Source organism: Myotis davidii, unplaced genomic scaffold, assembly GCF_000327345.1.
Source record: "Myotis davidii unplaced genomic scaffold, ASM32734v1 scaffold958, whole genome shotgun sequence".
NCBI lineage: Eukaryota > Metazoa > Chordata > Mammalia > Chiroptera > Vespertilionidae > Myotis > Myotis davidii.
Window position 1 is genome coordinate 431,227 of NW_006289714.1, and position 20,053 is coordinate 451,279.

General features: G+C 35.5%; 1 protein-coding gene across 7 annotated transcripts in view; it reads right to left on the minus strand.

Annotated features, from left to right (window-relative positions):
* The window catches only part of PDLIM5 (PDZ and LIM domain 5), a 203,336-nt gene that overhangs the window by 58,682 nt on the left and 124,601 nt on the right, over positions 1 to 20,053 (minus strand). For 2 of the 7 annotated variants that reach the window (XM_006762295.2, XM_006762293.2), the window contains exons 5-7: positions 17,492 to 17,509; positions 17,054 to 17,226; positions 16,401 to 16,437 (exon numbers count right to left, since the gene is read on the minus strand). In XM_006762295.2, the coding sequence (XP_006762358.1) occupies positions 16,401 to 16,437; positions 17,054 to 17,226; positions 17,492 to 17,509 (228 nt within the window). Of the gene's footprint in view, positions 1 to 14,737; positions 15,848 to 16,400; positions 16,438 to 17,053; positions 17,227 to 17,491; positions 17,510 to 20,015; positions 20,031 to 20,053 lie in introns of those variants that run through there. The other 5 variants (XM_006762296.2, XM_006762294.2, XM_006762299.2 and 2 more) reach the window with 4 other exon arrangements.

Sequence of the window (20,053 nt, forward strand, 5' to 3'; positions counted from 1 at the left end):
CTCGATCATTTGGTCGCCCCTCACTGCCCTACCTGCCAGCCTGGTCGCCCCACGCAGCCTGCTGCTCGGTTGTTTGGTCGTCCCTCACTAACTCCTCTGCCAGCCTGGTCATCCCACACAGCCTGTTTAGTCATCCATTCAGTTGCGATGGTCACTTAGGCTTTTATACGGATAGATAGATAGATAGATAGATGAGAACAGGTAAGAAAAGGGAGTTGAAGTTGAGTCTGCTAACTCCTCCAGGAACTATGTTGACTGAAAAAATGAGAGCTACTTGAGAATAAAGCTCATGTAACTCATGAAACTCCTTCAAAAGCCAGATTTCCAATTTCTAAACAAATGCACTTGGGAGATTTCCCACATGTGACACACTTATCACCTATTCCTTTACTTAGCCAATCTTTAAAAATACTAGGCTTAAGAAAATCTTACCTCATTTAATATGGAACAGACATTAATATCAACTCTCATTCCCTAACATTTATTCTTTTTAGGGTTGGAGGAAGCTCTGATAAGTAGCACCTCTGCAGCAGGCAGACTTTTTTCTTTGTCTGTCATATAAGTGAGTTTTCATTTCTCACCAGAGAAGTATGAAGGCTTTTTCCTTCCCAGATACGTCTGGAGATTTGGGCTTGCAGCCTTTTGGCCTGTGTTTCTCAGGAAAAATGAACAAAGAACTATTTTTGCATTATCTTTCACTGCAACTGCGTCTTTCTTTGCTTTTCAGTGGAGAACCATGTGAGCAATCTGTCCAGGTTAAAAGCAGCATGAAGTTGCCCATCTCACTACCTTACTGTCCTGACCACTCTGCAGGGCCAGCGAGAGGAACTGTCCTTCCCTTCGGCTCCACAGTCCCAACAACAGTCAAATAGCAACATCCTTATGCTGTGTACTCCATCTCCTCCCTTTTTCTCGGAGGCCTCAATTAGTCTATCTCCATTTCCCTGCATTTTCCATCTCTCCTTCCCCACTGCCTCTCTATTCAAAAATGCTCTAGCTTCTCTTAAAAACAAAAAGAGCAAAACTGCCATTGCCTTCTACTTCCCTATTCTGCCTAACCCCACATGGCAAGTTTTCCATTAGAGGAGAAATTCAGAAACCTTAAAAAATGTCTTTTATAGTAGGTAAAGCAGAAAAACAATAAAACTGTCCTTGGTGTTTTCACTCTTCCACAAAGCAAACATTCATACAGTAACCCTGCTCAACAAAGAGTGGAATATAGCAGGGTCATAGCTGCATTCCAAACTTTTGGGAGTCATTGGCACAGCAAAGCTATTTATTTCAGCCAAGGAAACCTCTAATCATCTGGAAAAATGAGTATCTTCCACTGGCTTCCTGACAATAAATACAGTGAGTGTGTTCACCTGCAACTATAATTTCCCTTCTAGAAAATAAACTGAACGAAACCGCAGCTGTAAATTTCTGGCACTCTTAATCACAAGCTAATTGATTGATTTCAATAGCTTTTGTTTCTTTAGCAGTCTAAAATTATTTGAACCTGCTAGTTCTACATTTATTATGCATGGCATCTTGAAGAGAATTTAAAAATCAGCAAGCAGGGGCTTCCTTGCTCTGTACAGATGGGAGCAGAGAACGCTGACTGGCAGAGGTTAAAGGTCATGAAGTAAATTATCAAACAGGAAAATACCACCCAAAATGAGGTTTATCTTTTATGAGAGCAAAGAAAAAGGACTGACTCAAAGGGATTCTTTTTCTTGGAGTTTTCCACTTTACTGAAGCAAGGAAAAGAGGGAAACAAAAGTGAGATTTCTGAAGGAAGTAGAACTTAGTATTTGTGCTGGAGTAAGAGTTTGCTCCTGGTTGATATATCCCATTTTCTTCACTATCAAATGCTGCCTTAACTCTGACATGCTTTTCAGATGCTGCTTTCCCTAATTATTTCACCATTATTAAATGTCCAGTCTTAACATTATGTGAACTCTCTAGTCATCTATACTATTCCTTGATCTCTTCAGGAAAAATGTAATATGGGTTCTAAAGATAAAAAAATAAGCATATATTATACTATGCCTATCTAAAATACCTATCTAATATAAAGATTTTAAGGTATATCAACTTAAAAATCACATGGAACAATGCCTTGATAATAGCCTGACACCCTCAGTAACTTTGCAGGGTACTTCCCACTAACCCTAGTGGCCCTCACTTTGCATCACCAATTTTTTCCCTGGATCATTCCTGTGATTTCAACAATTTCTAGCAATTAGGAAGAGCTTCTTCTATGGGCAAAAATCTGCCATTTTATAGTATTACCATAGCCTGGTGTTATCCAAAGAATTTATGTATAATAAAGGTAGATTTTCAGATTCAGAATAAAAGGATGTATTATTCAATAAACAATATTGAGTCAATCTGTTACCTATTTGAAAATATAAATGAATCTGTCTGAATGCCACTGTGAGTCCCAGTGTCTTAAAGCACCTCATGCAATAGCAAGAGTGTCCTGCCAATGTTAAAGAAGAAAAGCCAAGGGCTACTACATACATACTCTTTAACTGAGTATTTTGGGTCATGTATCCTGAGTTCTGCCATTCAGTTACACCCTGCATTCACTGATTCATTCAACAATATTAGTTGAACTGCCCCTTCATACCAGGCATTCTCACATACTCTATGCCCACTTTAACTCCCTGCCCTCATGGAGCTTACAGCCTAGTGCCCGCTTTCTTCGAACAGACCATGAGCCCATCATAGTTTCCATCCTGCTTACCCATCACAACCAGAAATGCAATCCCCTTGAGTGACCCATCATTCCTGGACTCTAATTTATTCACTGTTTTGTGCATCTCCTAATCTGATCAATTCCCCATTCCTCTTAGCCCTCAAAAACCCTCTATCATTCTACATCTTCCTTGCAGTTCCTTCAAAGATTCCTTTTCTCCCACATAACACACATTTATAAACATGGAGGTGATACAAGCTTCTCTTCATTATTGTTTCTAACGTTATGAGTCATCTTTGACTCTTTAAAATCCAAGTCCATTGAGGCTTCTGTCATCAGACTATCCCACTCACTAGCTACATATGCATTTTCTTGCCTCTACCTCACCTATTTGCGTTAGCCCCCGGCTCACTGCCTTTCTCTTTACTCAATTCCAATCATCCATCTTGATGACTTTGATGTTATCACGTTGAATCACTGAATAGCCCGACTACTAAATTCTTTGACTTCTTCACCTCAACCATAATTCCTAGGTTATCTTAATTCTGCAATTCCTCAGCCACGAACTCCCGAATTCATAACCTTTACTTTCTTATCAACAAGTATAACCTGTCTAAGATCTGGATTTTAAGAACCTTCTTTTTATTTCTAATTCCTCTGCCTCTTGAATCTATTAGTTTTTTTACTATAATGAATTGACTTTTACCAATTTTATGGACAGGATAAAGTCTTACCAAATTCACCGACTCAGCAATATTCCATTATCTCCCTCACAACTCCCGGTATTTCCACACTCCTGCAAAATACAAACCCATCCAATTCTCTACATGTCCATTAGTACCTCCATGGCCTAACCCACTATCCTTTCTTGCCTGAACTAAGGGAATACATAGAACTACTCTCCTGCTTTCATTATTTCTCCCTTACATCAATTTTCCATAGTATTCACTGTGATCTTTTAAAAACATACACCAGATGTTATTCCCATTATTAAAATCCTATATTTGGCTTCCTATTTAATTGGGACAAGAATCTGAATCCCTTAAAACAACCTATAGGCAATTATTGGATTTATTTATTATGTATAATATGTCATTATGTAATAAACATGAACAGAGACCACTGCTAATCTATGAGGCCTGAGGCAAAAGGAGAATGTTTGGGGAAGAAGACATAGCTATGAATTTAGGTCCAGGAACTAGCCCATATTAATATTAACAGCTAAAATCAATTACTCATATAACTTCTCTGACCAGAAACAGCTTAATTATTCCATGGTTTTTCAGTTGATTTTATTAGGATTATTTATGTAATTGTCAGAGATTAGTGCCAAGGATTAAACATAATATGTGCCAGATGAGATTTTCCTAGAGCTAGTGTGGAATAGAACTATGGCTTGCCTTATAATCTTAGGAGCCATATTATACAACTAACTCATATTGGGTTTATTTTCTTCTAAAATCCATAATTTAAAAAAAAAATTGTTTTTGCTAACTTTATCTCCCCCTCCTTATGTCCCACAAAAGTTAGAATGATTTGATACAAACTACATATAACCATATCAAACTTTTCTTTTTCTTTCTTTCACTTTCTCTGTTTTTAAAAACTAAATCTGGTCCACTGTCCTAGACTTCCAATATACTGGTAATGGAATATGTATGCTGTTCCCTCCTGCTTCAGGATACCCACAAATGTAGGCAGTGCTCCTCATCCAAGTCACTGACTGAACCTTTAAACAATATCCTTTGGCTACATTTCCTCAACCTGATATGAATCTACACCTGCCATCACTAGCCTCATTTCACTTTTAAATTCGATTAGACTTAGAAGCCTTTCTTTGGTAACTTGCTAAAATTAGCACTTCCCCCAATCTATCCAAAATGTGTTAATAAAGTTGTGATTTGTTTCTGAGAACTTAATTCTAGGTCTTGGTCATTCTGCCCTCTGTTCTTAGTGCTCCCTAGCCGTTCTTCTAAGAATGCCTTCTAAACTTTTTTCCAGGTGACCTCAAATTCAAATTAGTTTATAAAGTTAAACTTTTTCTTTCTTTGAAAACCAGTATTATATTTACCTGTTCCCAGTCTTCTATTTTCTTTCCCATTCTCTGGGATTGTTTCTCTCTCTCTCTCTCTCTCTCTCTCTCTCTAAATGCACATAATGTTACTTAGCAAATCTCACTTGTAAGTTCTCTAAATCATTGAGAAAAACAGACTATGGAGAGTTAATTTCAAAAAACTTTCTATCTGGAGCTTCAATTCCCTCCAGAATGTAAATAAAGCAAAGTCTTTTCAGTTTTGGGTGATTTTTATTTGCTTAGTTATAGCTTTCAATAATGAACATTTATTAATTTCATAACAACCCTGGACATCACTTTAGTGTATTACTTTTTATCTCTTAAATTAATGTTATCTGGTTGTTTTATTTTTCACATTTAAATGTGATTTGTTTTTTGGGTTTTTTTGCATGTGTGGATGTACATTTTCTAACATTCATGGGTATTGCTTCAATATCCCTGCTAAGAGATTTGCTGATTTGAATGAGATGTTTGACTACAGTGCTCTAGGCAAATGCTCAGTTTGAGTCTAAAAGTGTTGCTTCTTTGTATTAAAACCTCAAATTCAGCCCTAACTGGTTTGGCTCAGTGGATAGAGCGTCAGCCTGCAGACTGAAGAGTCCCAGGTTCGATTCCGGTCAAGGGCATATATATACCTTGGTCGCGGGCAAATCCGTAGTAGTGGGTGTGCAGGAGGCAGCTGGCTGATGTTTCTAACTCTCTATCCCTCTCCCTTCCTCTCTGTAAAAAATCAATAAAATATATATATTTTTAAAAAACCCTCAAATTTATCCATTATCTAAGCAGTGATATACAACTACTTGAAGCCATTAAAATCTTTCAGAAATATTCTCAAACACTTTTTTTCTTATGAACTACTTAGGATATTGGGATAAAAAATTAAAGTATGTCAAGACAAAATAAATGTGTGTCACTAACTCAAAAATTGCTGAAGTATCATCCTAGCTTTAACACAGTCTTCTGGTTAAAGGAATAAATACAGGCATTTCAGGAGTAATTAATTAGGTGCATCTGGGAAATGAACACCCATCAATAAACTTGGACATAGAAGAGGCACCCAGCATATAGTTGTTAATAGATATAAAAAGAGAGAAATACAAAAGAGGAGACATGGGCAGTTGAGAATGCTTTTAAGATTAATGTAATTTGAAGTAGTTCTTTAATTTGACTAAGAAAAATGAAGATGCCAAAATATACATACCTGTCATAGGTTTTATACTATATTATGTAATATAATTTCAATTTTTTTTATAAAAGTTTTAACATTATTAGAACACATTTTCACAAATATAAAGGTAGAAAAACTTGAGTTTCTGAAACTTTCAATGTGGTTGAAGTAGTAAAATTGAATAGTGGCAAAAAGTAGAAAATTAAGCCTTCCATCACGGTAAAAATTGCCTAATATTCAGTGTTCCTAGTTCATTTTAAGTTGTGATTTTCTTTTGAATTTAAAAAAGTAAACTGCAGGAGGTGCCTTCTTGAGTTCTAGTCAAGAAGGAGAGTTCCGTTTATTTTCTGGTTTAATTCAATAAAATAATTTTGTTGTGTTATTTATCTCTCTAGAGGTAAAGTGGACAGAATTTATCCCAACAGCATTATAAAAGAAGTGTTACTGATCTGATAAGAAAAATTTCTAGGAAACTTAGTGCATATTCAGGACTATGAAAGTCAATTTTTGCATATTACAAACACAGATCTTTGTGAAAAAATCTTTATGTGATAGTATTCCCAGTTTAATTTGAGAAACATAAATGAATATTTACATAATTAAGCAGAGAATTAAACAACTGCTGTGTGAAAATATATATGGTAAATAGGAACTATGTTTCTTGCTTCAATAATTTTAAAGGACTACTCTCATAAGGAAGTGTAGTAATTATTTATGTTCAGTAGATGGCGACCTCTACATTATAGTCACAAAGCCAGCTTTTGCATAGTATAATCCACCAGAAAAAAAATGAAAGGAGGTAAATTACAAATATTCCATATTTTACAACAGACAAAATTATTACATGGTTATATACCCGTTTTTATTTTGGCTTGTGGGTTTTTTTCCAGGTTTGTGAACATACTATGCAGGAATGTGCCATATAATATCAGCTAAGAGATTCTATTTGGCTGATATTGTTTTATTTTTAAAAATTAGACTATGCACCCTGGACAGTTTGGCTCGGTGGATAGAACATCGGCCCATGGACTAAAGGGTTCTGAGTTCAATTCCAGTCAAAGGCACATACCTTGGCTGCAGGCTTGATCCCCGCTCTGGTCGGAGCACGTGGGGAAGGCAACCATGTCTCTCTCTTACATTAATGTTTCTGTCTCTCCCCCTCCCTTCCACGCTGTCTAAAAATCAACGGGAAAATATCCTCAGGTGAGGATTAACAAAAATAAATAAAATAAAATTAGACTATTCTGTGGAAGGATTGGTGTTCTTTGTTTTGGGACAAATTCAATTGTGAAATTCTTACCTCATGAAAATATGTAAGAATATGAGACTAGGGAATGATTTGTGATTTCTTTGCATAGGTTATAAAGGATAGTAATTTTAGGTAACTTACTCAAATGGTATGAGTCTTAATAAGGGCATGCAACAAGAGCGCAATACATTTGTAAAACACAGCAATAACCAAGACATGGCACAGGTCAGCAAACTGTGTCTTCATTCACTTATTTTATGTGGGTTGTATGTTATTTGTGAACAGCCACAAATTTTTAAAAACTTACTGTAAAAAGAGTATGTTTAGCTGAAACTGGTTTGGCTCAGTGGATAGAGCGTCGGCTTGCGGACTGAAGGGTCCCAGGTTCGATTCCGGTCATGGGCTTGTACCTGGGTTGCGGGCACATCTCCAGTAGGAGATGTGCAGGAGGCAGCTAATCGATGTTTCTCTCTCATCAATGTTTCTAACTCTCTATCTCTCTCCCTTCCACTCTGTAAAAAATCAATAAAATATATTTTAAAAAAAGAGTATGTTTAGAAATATTTATGTAGTTTCTGTTCAAGAAGTCACTTAAGATCTGTTCTGATAGCCTTCAGTTAGAAATCATGCGGGTATTATTTAGTACTATGGAACAGCCTGTAAGAGGATATTTTTTCCCCATAACTGTTTCAGTTTTGTGTAATGTAACTGGTGGCTGGATTAGAACCATGTTTCTACTGAAAGGATAGGCAGTCAGTTCTCCCTTGATGAGTATTTTAAATCTTTGAAAATTGCAAATCCATATCATATAAAAAATCAGAAACTATCATTTTTTCTTTCACAATATATGTAGAACCTATCATTTCTTAAACAAGATTTAAAAGACATAAAAAGTATGTTTTCATCATAATATACATTTTTGCTAAATAAAAATACTACCATATACTTATTTATATACACCTATCTAAGCATGAAAAAATTTAATCTAATCTGCTTATTAGATAAATATTTTCCTATGTAGTAAAAACTCTTAAAAGGGTGAGATAAAAAAATCACCTTTTAATTTAAAATAAATTGTATAATGCTTGACAATGATGTATTTTATTTTATTTTAAATATATTTTTATTTATTTCAGAGAGGAAGGAAGAGGGAGAGAAGCATCAATGATGAGAGAGAATCATTAATTGTCTGCCTCTTACACACCTCCTATTTGGGATCGAGCCTGCAACCCGGGCATGTGCCCTTGACCGGAATCAAACCGGGACCCTTCAGTCCCCAGGCTGACGCTCTACCCACTGAGCCAATCTGGCTAGGGCATAATGAATTTTACAAACATGTTTTTTTAACCCTCACCTGAGAATATGTTTTATTTTTTATTTTACTGATTTTTTTAAAGACAGAGGGAGAAAGGAAAACATCGACATGAGAGAGAAATATCCACCAGTTGCCTCCTTTACACACCATGACTGGAGACTGAACAGGGCCGAAGTATATGTTTTTAAAAGAATTATCTTTTAATGAATTTTTTTAAGGCCTCCCATAATTCTCTATGCTGGTAAGCCATATATTATTAATTAGCTTTCCATTATTAGTAGGTTACTAACAATATGGCTGTTGTAAAATAGACTCAACTTCAAACATTTCCTTGAAATGATAAAATTATTTGTATTGGTTTATCCAATCAGAGCACTAAGCTTCTCATATACTTGTTTCTAAAATGAGTCATGTATTGTCTCCTCTCAGGAGTCACTAGGCTATTCATGTTGAAAGACACAAAAACACAAAGAAAGATGAATCCAAAAACAAAATTTCATTTAATTTTTTAAAAAGTCTTCCATGACTATTTAACAAACAGATACCATCAGGGGAAATGTGTGTCAACTTTTGGCAATTAGGTTGCACAAAGCACAACAATTCTCCTTTTAAACAACGTAGGTATTATTCCACTTTACTTTCAGTGTAGATATTAATGTGTTGGCATTTTAATGAAAATTTGACCTTATACGGAATTTATATTCAACTAAAAGTTGTGTATACTGTGCTGTAAACAAGTTCCTTAAAATTCAACAATTAAGGGATTGGAGAAATATGCAATTATGCACCAGTAGAGCCATTTTTTAGTGCTAGCTAGTGCCCAATATGGTGGGATAACTAAAATCCTTGTCTTCAAAGAGCTTATATACTCAGGTTAGGGAGACAAATACCTGCCCCCAAAGTAAGAAAAGAGGCACCAGAGCAGAGGAATAATGCTTCCAACTAAGTCCAAGTCAGTGATTCTACTTAAGGAAAACTTGTTTTACATGCTAATCCACCAAACGGAGTATTAGTATGGAAAGGCAGCTGGAGTTATGAACTGAATTGTGTGCAATGCCCCACCTCCCAATTCATATGCTGAAGGCCTAACCCCAATGTGACAGTATGCTGAGAAAGGGCCTCAAAGGAGGTAATTAAAGGTAACTGAGGTCATAGCAGTAGGCCTCTGATCCAGTAAGGCTGCTGTCCTTGTCAAAAAAGGCAGACACCAGAGCTCTTCTGTGTGTACAGAGGAAAGGCCACGTGAGGACATGGAGAGGGAAGGTGGCCATCTGCAAGCCAGACAGGCCTCACACAGCACCTCTGCTAACATCTTAATCTTGGACTTCTACCTTCTAGAACTGTGAGAAAATGAATTTCTGTTGTGTAAGCTACCAAATCTGTGGTGTCTTGTTATGGCAGCCTGAGCTTATACAGTACATTTCTAATTTAAGTAGTTCACCAGAGATGAATCTTACAATCCTAACACCCACTTTCAAACTGAATTTATATTTTTATATATTCATATATTATCCTATATAATAAAAGGCTAATATGCAAATTGACCAACCGGCAGAATGACTGGTTGCTATGATGCGCGCTGACCTCCAGGGGGCAGACATTCAACGCAGGAGCTCCCCGCTGGTGGTCAGTGTGCTCCCACAAGGGAAGCACCGCTCAGCCAGAAGCTGGGATCATGGCTGGTGAGCACAGCAGCGGTGACGGGAGCCTCTCCCACCTCCGCGGCAGCGCTAAGGATGTTTGACTGACGGCTTAGGCTCCCCACAGCCTAAGCCATTGGTTGGACATCCCCTGAGGGCTCCCGGACTGTGAGACATACATACACATACACACACATATATATATATACACACATACACATTTCTAATATATTTCCATTTATATACATGGAATTATATATTCAATGTACAGAGCTTTACTTGCATAACTATAGTTGCATCCAGGAAGAAATACCATGCATATTAGAATGCCTTTTCTTCCCAGTTTATACTATTAGACAAATATCCATAAACAAATTAGAAAAGGAGGTGCCAAAAAAGGGTGAAAATAATATAGTATGTAACTTCAGAAGTGAAAAGATTTCTACTGTTGAGGGTGGTACACTGTGGGTGACAGTGTGTGGTTGGCATTTTAGGAAGGAACAAGGAAACCTTTGGGAGAGGGAGCACTCACACTCAGTGCTGTTCTCAGTGGCACACCAGGGGCATCTGATTCAGAGCATTGTATTAGCATCCCTAGTTCCTCTGGAGCACTCTCCTGTCCTCATCCTATCTGTGTTATCTACACGTTCTCGACGGCTACTCAGCATCAGCATCTCTCCCAGAGAACTAGAGGTAAACTTTAAAGGATGTGAAGAAACCAGCAGAGATGCTCAAATAAAATGTATTAAGTGACGATTAAATGACTAATACACTTGATTCTAAAATGCTGCATATGGAAAATTATAACATACAAAATCATAATAATTTATTAGGTGCTGCCTTCCAGTTACAAGTGATCATTACATTTACTCAGGGTAAATCCTAATGTTCTATTTTAAAGCTTCCCATTTCACTGACTCATTCATATAGCCCTGACTCTATTTGATTTCTAAATACCTTTACATACTCATTACTCCAGGATACTTCTGATGCAATCAACAAATATGTTTTCCTTTTGATTTCATATAACTTTCCGGCTGACTTACCTGGTATCATCTCTTTCACTTATTTCCCTAAATGGTGTTTGCGATCTGAGTTGAAGATTTAAGGAGAAGGAACAGGTAACCAAGACAGAGTGAATGATGAGAAGATGAAGACAAGAACCACACTGAAGAGAACCCACGCAATCCAGGTCCCAATGGGGATCTGAAAGGTTATGATTCTGTTGCAGATCAGGTTCTCCAGAAAGCAAAATCAGGACAGAGTTCAGCATGGAGGGTGCTTATTAAATGCCCGTAGGGAATGGAAAAGAGAAAACGTTAGATATAGCGGTTCTCAACCTGTGGGTCACGACTCCTTTGGGGGTCGAACGACCCTTTCACAGGGGTCACCTAAGACCATCGGAAAACACATATATAATTACATATTGTTTTTGTGATTAATCACTATGCTTTAATTATGTTCAATTTGTAACAATGAAATTGGGGGTCACCACAACATGAGGAACTGTATTAAAGGGTCGTGGCATTAGGAAGGTTGAGAACCACTGACAGAATGACCCTTCTAATTTGTCCCTACCTGGGTGGAAATGATCAGGCTTTTAACCTCCTTCTCTCTCCAATCAGGTCACTGCTGTTGGACAGCTCCATGAAGGCTCCAGTATTGCAGGAGGTGCTATGTGAAGGTGCTGACCCTGGAAGACTATCATGTCCCTTACTCACCCAGCAGGAGTGATGTCAAATCCTCAACTGAAGCAGTATCTGCATCACAGTGTCCAACACTGATTCTAACCTCACATTTTAAAGTAGAAACTCAGGGGCAGAAAGGAATCAGTCAGTTACAAATCTGAGTCTAAAACCCTGAACTTATCACTCCCTGTTTTGGGGTTTTTTTTTCCCACTATTCTAACCAGAAAAATATAAAATAAAATGTGACGGTCTATTTTGGAAAGGATGAGCAAGGAAGTATTTATTTGATTTAAGGAATATTCTTTAATGGCAAACACAAAATGTATGAGTCCAAACAATTGTAGGAAAGTTTATAAAAAGTATTAATTGTATGCCCTAACCAGTTTGGCTTGGTGGATAGAGTGTCGGCCTGCAGACCCAAGGGTACCAGGTTTGATTCCAGTCAAGGGCACATACCTCAGTTGCTGGCTCCTCCCCAGCCCAGGCCTTGGTCAGGGCTTATGCAGGAGGCAACCAATCGATGGGTTTCTCTCACATCGATATTTCTGTCTTTCTCTCTCTCTTCCATTCTCTCTAAAAACCAATGAAAAAATATCCTCAGGTAAGCATAAAATAAAAAAGGAGAGTACTAATTGTCAAGTTCATCATTTAATTATGAATATAGCATTATAAATCAAATTTCTATATATGAATGTTTTGTTTTTGAATGGCTTTATGTACACTTCTGTTCCCTACATACATGTTACCAACATATACTGTATTAAATGCCTGCTTTTTCTAGGTCTTCAATGGATCTCAATGAGAAAAGCATTAAAATGATTACTATGTTCAAGGCTGACACTACCAAGGTGGGTATATGTAGGTTATTTAGCAAATATGGTTGATTTGTTTGATTCTTCATTTTCTAATTTTACTTGAAAGTGCCTGGATATGATAATAAGACAACTTCCAATTTAAAAATAAGTAAATAAAATAAAATGCCATGGTTAGGAATGAGAATACAAATTCTTTTCTTATGTGCATAAATATCATGTTTTCATATCACGCTTCCTCTCATATGCCGCATTTTGGGCACACTGTTCTTTCTGTTTATTCATTGACCCCCCCAAGACATCACATGACTGACCCCTTTTCCTGTCTCAGGTGATGGCACTAAGGTGATCTCAGAGGCCCATACAACCTAAGTACTCCCTCCCTGCCTAAACCAAATTTCTCTTATGTGAACTTATTTTATTATCTTGGTAGCACAATTATCTCGTATTATCTTGTTCATATATTTATCTATTATTTACTACTGAATCCCAGGCACATACCAGTGCTTGGTATTTAAATATTTAATAATTACTCATGTGGAAAAATGAATGCAGACACCTCATAAATGAATGTTTATGATTTACAGAATTTTAAATACACATTAGAAACACAACAACAGCAAAATTATTTGTCTGGAGGAAATCAATTCATTCTATATTTCTGAATAAATTTGAATAAAAAAGGGACTGCTACTATTTTAATAGCAGTATTTTCTTAAACAAGCTTAGTTATTTTTAATCTGAATCTTCTTAAAGGACATAATGTTGCACAAAATGAATATGTTTCTGTTTCCACAAATAACATATTTTTTGAGGTAATAAAACTGCTGTATGGGAGACATTCCATCTTCTGACTGTTAAAAATTTTTAAGAAAAATATGTTGAAAATTCTTAAGAGTAACTTCCCAATTTTACATTAAAAAACAAGCCTATGATAAAGAAAGTCTGTACAAGAGAGACAAACAAAAACAAGCTATAAATTAGTCCACTAGTCTTACAATAATATTTTTGCAAGAAGCTTTTATAATTGTTGGCTAGTTTCTAAGCTAGGAATATAAGATGTCCCAGAAGATTAACTGAGTTTCAGAATTCAACCTCTGACAGGGTCAAGTGGAATGTCCTTTGTGATCTTGGCTAAACATTTATCCTAACACTCCAATACAGACCATTCCATTTATCTAAGTTTATATTTTCAGTGCGACATTAAAAATACTTAGCTTTTAGCTAGACAAGGTATTACATTCTTATTTTCATCTGCACCTATTTCAAGTTATAAAGTTCTATACACAATTCTCTTCTCTTGATTAAGGAAACTTTCTTTTACTTACCTAAAAACTCTCCTAATAGTTCTTTCTCTCAATTCTGTAGTTATTCTAGAAGTTTGGTTCTTACTGAAAAATACTATGTTCACTCCACCCACACAATTAATTTTCATGAGAATTTGATTCTATCTTTTCTCAAATGTCATCTTTTGAGATCAGTAAGGCATTATTAGGGATAGGAAAACCTACACCTAATTTCTTATAGAGGCCAGACACGCAGTCATAAATGGGATTGATGTCAGGATGATAAAATCACCAAAGTATATGAAGAAGAACTGAGGCAGTAAAAGAAAGACATTTTAATGTCTTATGAAGTAGAGCGGAAATGAGCATAGGTAAATCCTAGAATTATTTTTTAAATGCATTGAGCAGGTCAAATTTTAGATATAATCAATCACTAACTGAAATTAATGTTAGTTTCTCTAAATTATCAGGCAGTTGTCCTGGTCAGTGGTAACATTAAAGTAAATGAAAAAATTAAAATAGAACCTTAAATTCAGGCAAGATTCTTCAGTAATCATTTTCACACAAAGAGTAATTCTAGGTTGTGCCATAGTCTATGATACTTAAGATATGCTAAATAATGTAACAATTCGGGGTGGGGATGGGGGTTTAAATAGAGGCCTTTATCATATTCCACACTCACCTTTTATTAACCTCACAGAATTAAAAAGGTTTCCCAAATGAAATGTCATGATAATTCTTTATTTTACCCAAGTAACATTATAACAAATCTTGGTTGGCATTGTTATCAGCTTCAAGGAAACAGAAAACAAGGTACAAAGCTAAGTTAAAAGCAACTTTATTACAATACTTTTCCAAACTTCAAAATGCATTTATTATTGCATTTAGACCTAATAATATTATACATTATATTACAAGACAGAAAGCATTTCTGGTCAGATATTTAGCTTGAATGTACTGCAAAACAGAGCTTAGTAGGAATGGCAGCATTACACAATAGTTTATACCACTAAGTAAAATGTTTCTCAGATATCTCAGAATCATTCATATTTCAATTCATTTTATGTTTACTCCTCTGATTTAGAAACAAAGCAAAGCTATATTTTCTATCACTTACTAGATAATGCCTAGAAGTTGTCTATATCCTAATTATATCCACCAGCTTAGAAATATTTCCTTTGGTAGAAAATATGATTTTTTTAAATTAACCAAACCAAACAAACAGTGTATATTTCCACATTGCAAACAGGGGCAGAAATCTCTTCTTTCCTTTTTTTGGGGAGCCAAATCTGGGCTTCCTCCTCTTCATGTAGCCATCCTATATTATAATTACCTGCTTTAAAAGATACCCAAATCTATAATGAAATCTATTCTAATAAATTCTAGTTTTAACTCACCACCCACTCTGAACATTATGTAAGAATTAACTTAAAAGTAATCTGAGGAAAGGTAGTACCCATAAGGAACTATTTTCCAAATTAGACAAGGACATTATTTGCTCACCCACCTCTGCTTCAAATGACTGACCCAATTCAACTTACGAAAATAACTCTTTTTCCAAGGTTACTACTCTGATAACAATGGAAACAGGTAAATCCACTAAACGGCTCTAGTCCTTTAATAGACTCTGTTGGTTTAACATCTGTGAGCTACCGACTAGCACAATACATATTCATCCTCCTTATTTTCACAACAGCAGGAAATGGTTAGAAAAGTATAGAAAAGGTCCTATTGTTTTCTTATGGCAAATTTAATACAGATTTTGTTCTGAAGTTGGAGAAAAGAAAAAGTGAATGAAAAGGTATGTGCTGGCTGCTTGAGGGGGCAAAACTCATAAATCACTGTACATTAAGAGCACGTGCTGAAACTTCATGGTGCCAGTCACGTAATTTTGTGTATTTGGGGCTAAACACGTGAAGGGGTATCTTTTCCCTGTGGAAATAGAAAAAAAGAAGAAAGAAAAAAAAAAGAAAAGTGATAGAAGAGTCGTAAGAAAGAGCAAGAAAAAGTTCCTACACTTCGTTCATCATGCAGAAAACATGCCTTCTAAAGCTTAATTTCACAAAGCTGTGTTATTTAAGAGCAAAAGATTTTAAGGGTAGAGAGCATTTTTTAAATACAAAAATTAACCATTAGAGCCCTCTCTTGGAAACATCCATTTTCATGCCCAAAATAAAATGACTGCAAGATCACATGAATTCATTCACAGACTACAGTGTTAAAAAAGCACTCCAAACACACCCTTCCGCCTACTTATTTCAATAGTAAATAAACTTTAGACATAAAATCCAGATAATATCTACTAATTATGAAATCTGTGAGTTGTACATTTAAGTTCTACAAAGGCACCACAGTTAAATGCTTAGCTTTTGGTTGCAAAATCAAAATGCCATACCATTACACTTGCAAATGCAAATGACAAACTGAGACCATTCATGAAAGGAAAGCATTCATTCAATTTACAAAAAAAAAATGGACAACTTACTTTGCCTTCTTTGTATTGTCAGTTTCAGCTTCTTTCACTGAAATATAATAAGCAATATGCAATATTAGTTTGTCTTTTAAACTTTAAAATCTCTTAAGCCGGTGACCTTCAACCGGTATGCCACAAGAATTTTTAAAACATGAAATACCTAACTATTTAGTCAGGGGCACTGACCTAGATTGTCAAATAAAAAAATGATGACAGCCAACACAATAAATAGCCCTCAGGTGTAAATGAATCAAAATTACACCTATTATTTTTGTCAGATCAGCAAAAAACATACTTTTTGGTGTGCCACAGAATTTTAGTAATTAGTTTGTGTGTCATCAGATGAAAAGGGTTGAAATTGCTGATTTAAGCAGTTACATGCACCAATCAATACCAAATGGTCAAGTTGCACAGAGCCACTAAAACAAAATTTCTATATCATTTTGTCACTGGTCATATACTACAATCAGTACTACTATTACTGCTGCTTCTACACTTTTCAATGAAACTCTCCTGGGCAGATTTCTTATTTACAATAGCCACATTATGTATGGCATAATTTAAAAGCAAACTGCCTCAGGAAAATTACTGTTTTCTAATAACTGTTTATCCGTCTAAATGCTACTTCTCTGTAGAAAAGAACATTCATCTAGGTATTCCCTTACTATGTTCAGTCCCAGTGATCTGGGCCAGGATTCGGAAAGAGCGTGACTGAGTCGTGCCTGTCCTTGGGTGCCAGTCTTCAGTATCCTCAATCAGTCTCTTCTTGCTGGCATCACTGTGAGTAGGTATATGATAAAACTCTGTATTACGCTCCACAATGTGTTTTCTCGGTGGGCTAGGATTAGGAAGGAAAAAATGAATGAAAAATTTATAATTATATCAAGAATAAATATTCTCTGCCAAATTATTTATAATGCATACATTTAATCCTTAGTGTTCCTTTTACATATTTCGCTTTTGCAAGCATACACAGCTTCAATTTTTTTAAAGAGTACCCTTCTAAAATAAAATAGATGGAATTGTTTTTTAAATAGAAAAAAAAGGTACGTATATGCTAATATAAAATACTAGTATAAGTAACTATTCAACAGGAAGGTTACCGTTTAGGTGGGGTTTTCCTTTTTAAGTGATAGAAGAAGGCAGCAGAAGAGAGAGTTCCAACATGAAAAGGAAAAGAGAAGATTAAGAAAAGAAGGAAACAAAGAGAAATTTAAATATCCACAGAAGTAAAAATAAAACAATTTAAAATTATGTACTTATATTGTTCATGTAATGCCTAAAAACACACAGATATACACTACATTCACATAAACACCAATATGCTGCTAAAATGTATTAGCTTTCACAAAATTAAATGATCGTGTCTGCAGTAGGCCTACAAAACAAGAATGGTTTAGTACAGGCTAACCCTGCAATTCCAAACACAATTTTGGAAAGGGACAGAAGTGTTATTTTCTCATTCTTGTGTACAGATAGATACCCCTCATCCCTAATAAGACTGTGCAGAATCAGCATAGTGAAAAAGAGTTATGGTATATGATAAACCAACACAATATTTATCAAAGGACCCTCATGTAAATCTTGGCTCTATGATTTTTTAAAGGTGGGATTTTGGACAAGTCAATCTCACTAGGACTCACTGTTTTCATTTATAAATAAGAATATCACATACAAAGTCACATTGCTCTGAGGATTACATGAAATAATATATGTGAACGGGATCTGTAAACTACAGAATTTGCTAAGAACATTAATTTTTCTTGTAATAAAGCATAAATATTGGGGAATTTACAAAGTACACTTTACCACTTTACCCTAAGGAACCTTATCAAAAACTGTCTCAGTACACTAGAAGTGTTTCTGTCCAGTGAAGAACATGATAGAAGCAATGTTAACACTGGCTTTAAAATCAGGAAGATAAAAGTGCAGGTACTACATCCGCCACTCAGTGTGTGTTTAATGCAAGTCATTTAATTTCCCCAAGTCTAGATTTTTCCCATCTGAGAAATGGGGACTATATCTATCTTAATGGGTTGTTTTGAAGAATAAATAATGTATGTAAAGTGTTTTCCACAGTGCCTAATAGTAATTATTTCATACTATTTTCTTTTATTATTACTGAAATAATTGTTTGTTATGCATGCTCTAAAACTATGGGTCATCTGCATATATAAGGAACAGCATCAAAAGTATTTATATATAAAATTAGTAATACCTACTAAAATTTATGGTAAATTTTTAAGATACCAGAAGTGAAATCTCTAAAACACCTTTTACTAATATTGAACAAAACCTAATCCTTTTTAAAACAAACAAAATTTAAAAAATAATAGGCATAGATTACTTCATAACCACAGTCTTTGGCAGATATAAATTCCTAAGCAAACAATACTTTATCTTATGCAATTACCTGAATAACTTTATTTTAGTATTAAACTTATAGCTTTAAATTTCTCTATAATTAGTGATTGCAGTTTATGCTTAAATGGCACCAATTTCAGGTATAAGATTATTATATAGTCTATAAAAGGTTTGTTCTATAAAAATATAAAACAAGAGTGTAAAATTAAGACAACAAGAATAGTAAACAACACCACTTAAGAATATTTTTTTAGGCCGAAACCGGTTTGGCTCAGTGGATAGAGCGTCGGCCTACGGACTGAGGGGTCCCGGGTTCGATTCCGGTCGGGGGCATGTGCCTTGGTTGCGGCCGCACCCCCAGTGGGGAGTGTTCAGGAGGCAGCTGGTCGATGTTTCTCTCTCATCGATGTTTCTGGCTCTCTATCTCTCTCCTTTCCTCTCTGTAAAAAATCAATAAAATATATTTTTTTAAAAAAAGTATTTTTTTTAGCTGTGACTCAACTGGATACTTTGTGACATTCACCACAGAAAAGATCTTGTGTTAAATGATATGAAGTTTCTAAACATTCATTTAGTTTTTTTTAAACTTTGAAACTCTAGAACAGGGGTCCTCAAACTTTTTAAACAGGGGGCCAGTTCACTGTCCCTCAGACCGTTGGAGGGCCGGATTATAGTTTAAAACAAAAACTATGAACAAATTCCTATGCACACTGCACATATCTTATTTTGAAGTAAAAAAACAAAATGGGAACAAATACAATATTTGTATTTGCATGTGGCCCGCGGGCTGCAGTTTGAGGATCCCTGCTCTAGAACTCTGATTACTATGATTAAAAAAGAGAATAATCTCAATGATTTTATTTTTTTGAAGTATTTGGGATAGAATATAAACTTAACTAGCAAGAGCAAACTATTTCAAAATACAGACATTAAAATCAGCAAGTTTATTCAAATCTTTTTTAAAAATACTCAATGGCAGAGGCTGGAAATACAACTCTCACAACAATATACCTGGTGTATAATACTTATCTATCTCCCTAAGGGTTAACTGAAGTGTGGGTGCTGTAGTAAACATACCCACTGATTCATATGAAGTTCTCTAGCACGAAAAACATGTTCCTGAGCTCCTTAACATATTTGAAAATTCTTGCAATGAAAAGATATTATCAAAAGGTGCTGGTGGTGTTAAGGTTTACGCAAGATGGAAAGTCACAGAGAGACAATGATGAAAATGACAAAAGGAACCACTGATTAGGTACTTACACGGTGCCAGGGTTACTGAAAGAGAAATAATGCACACA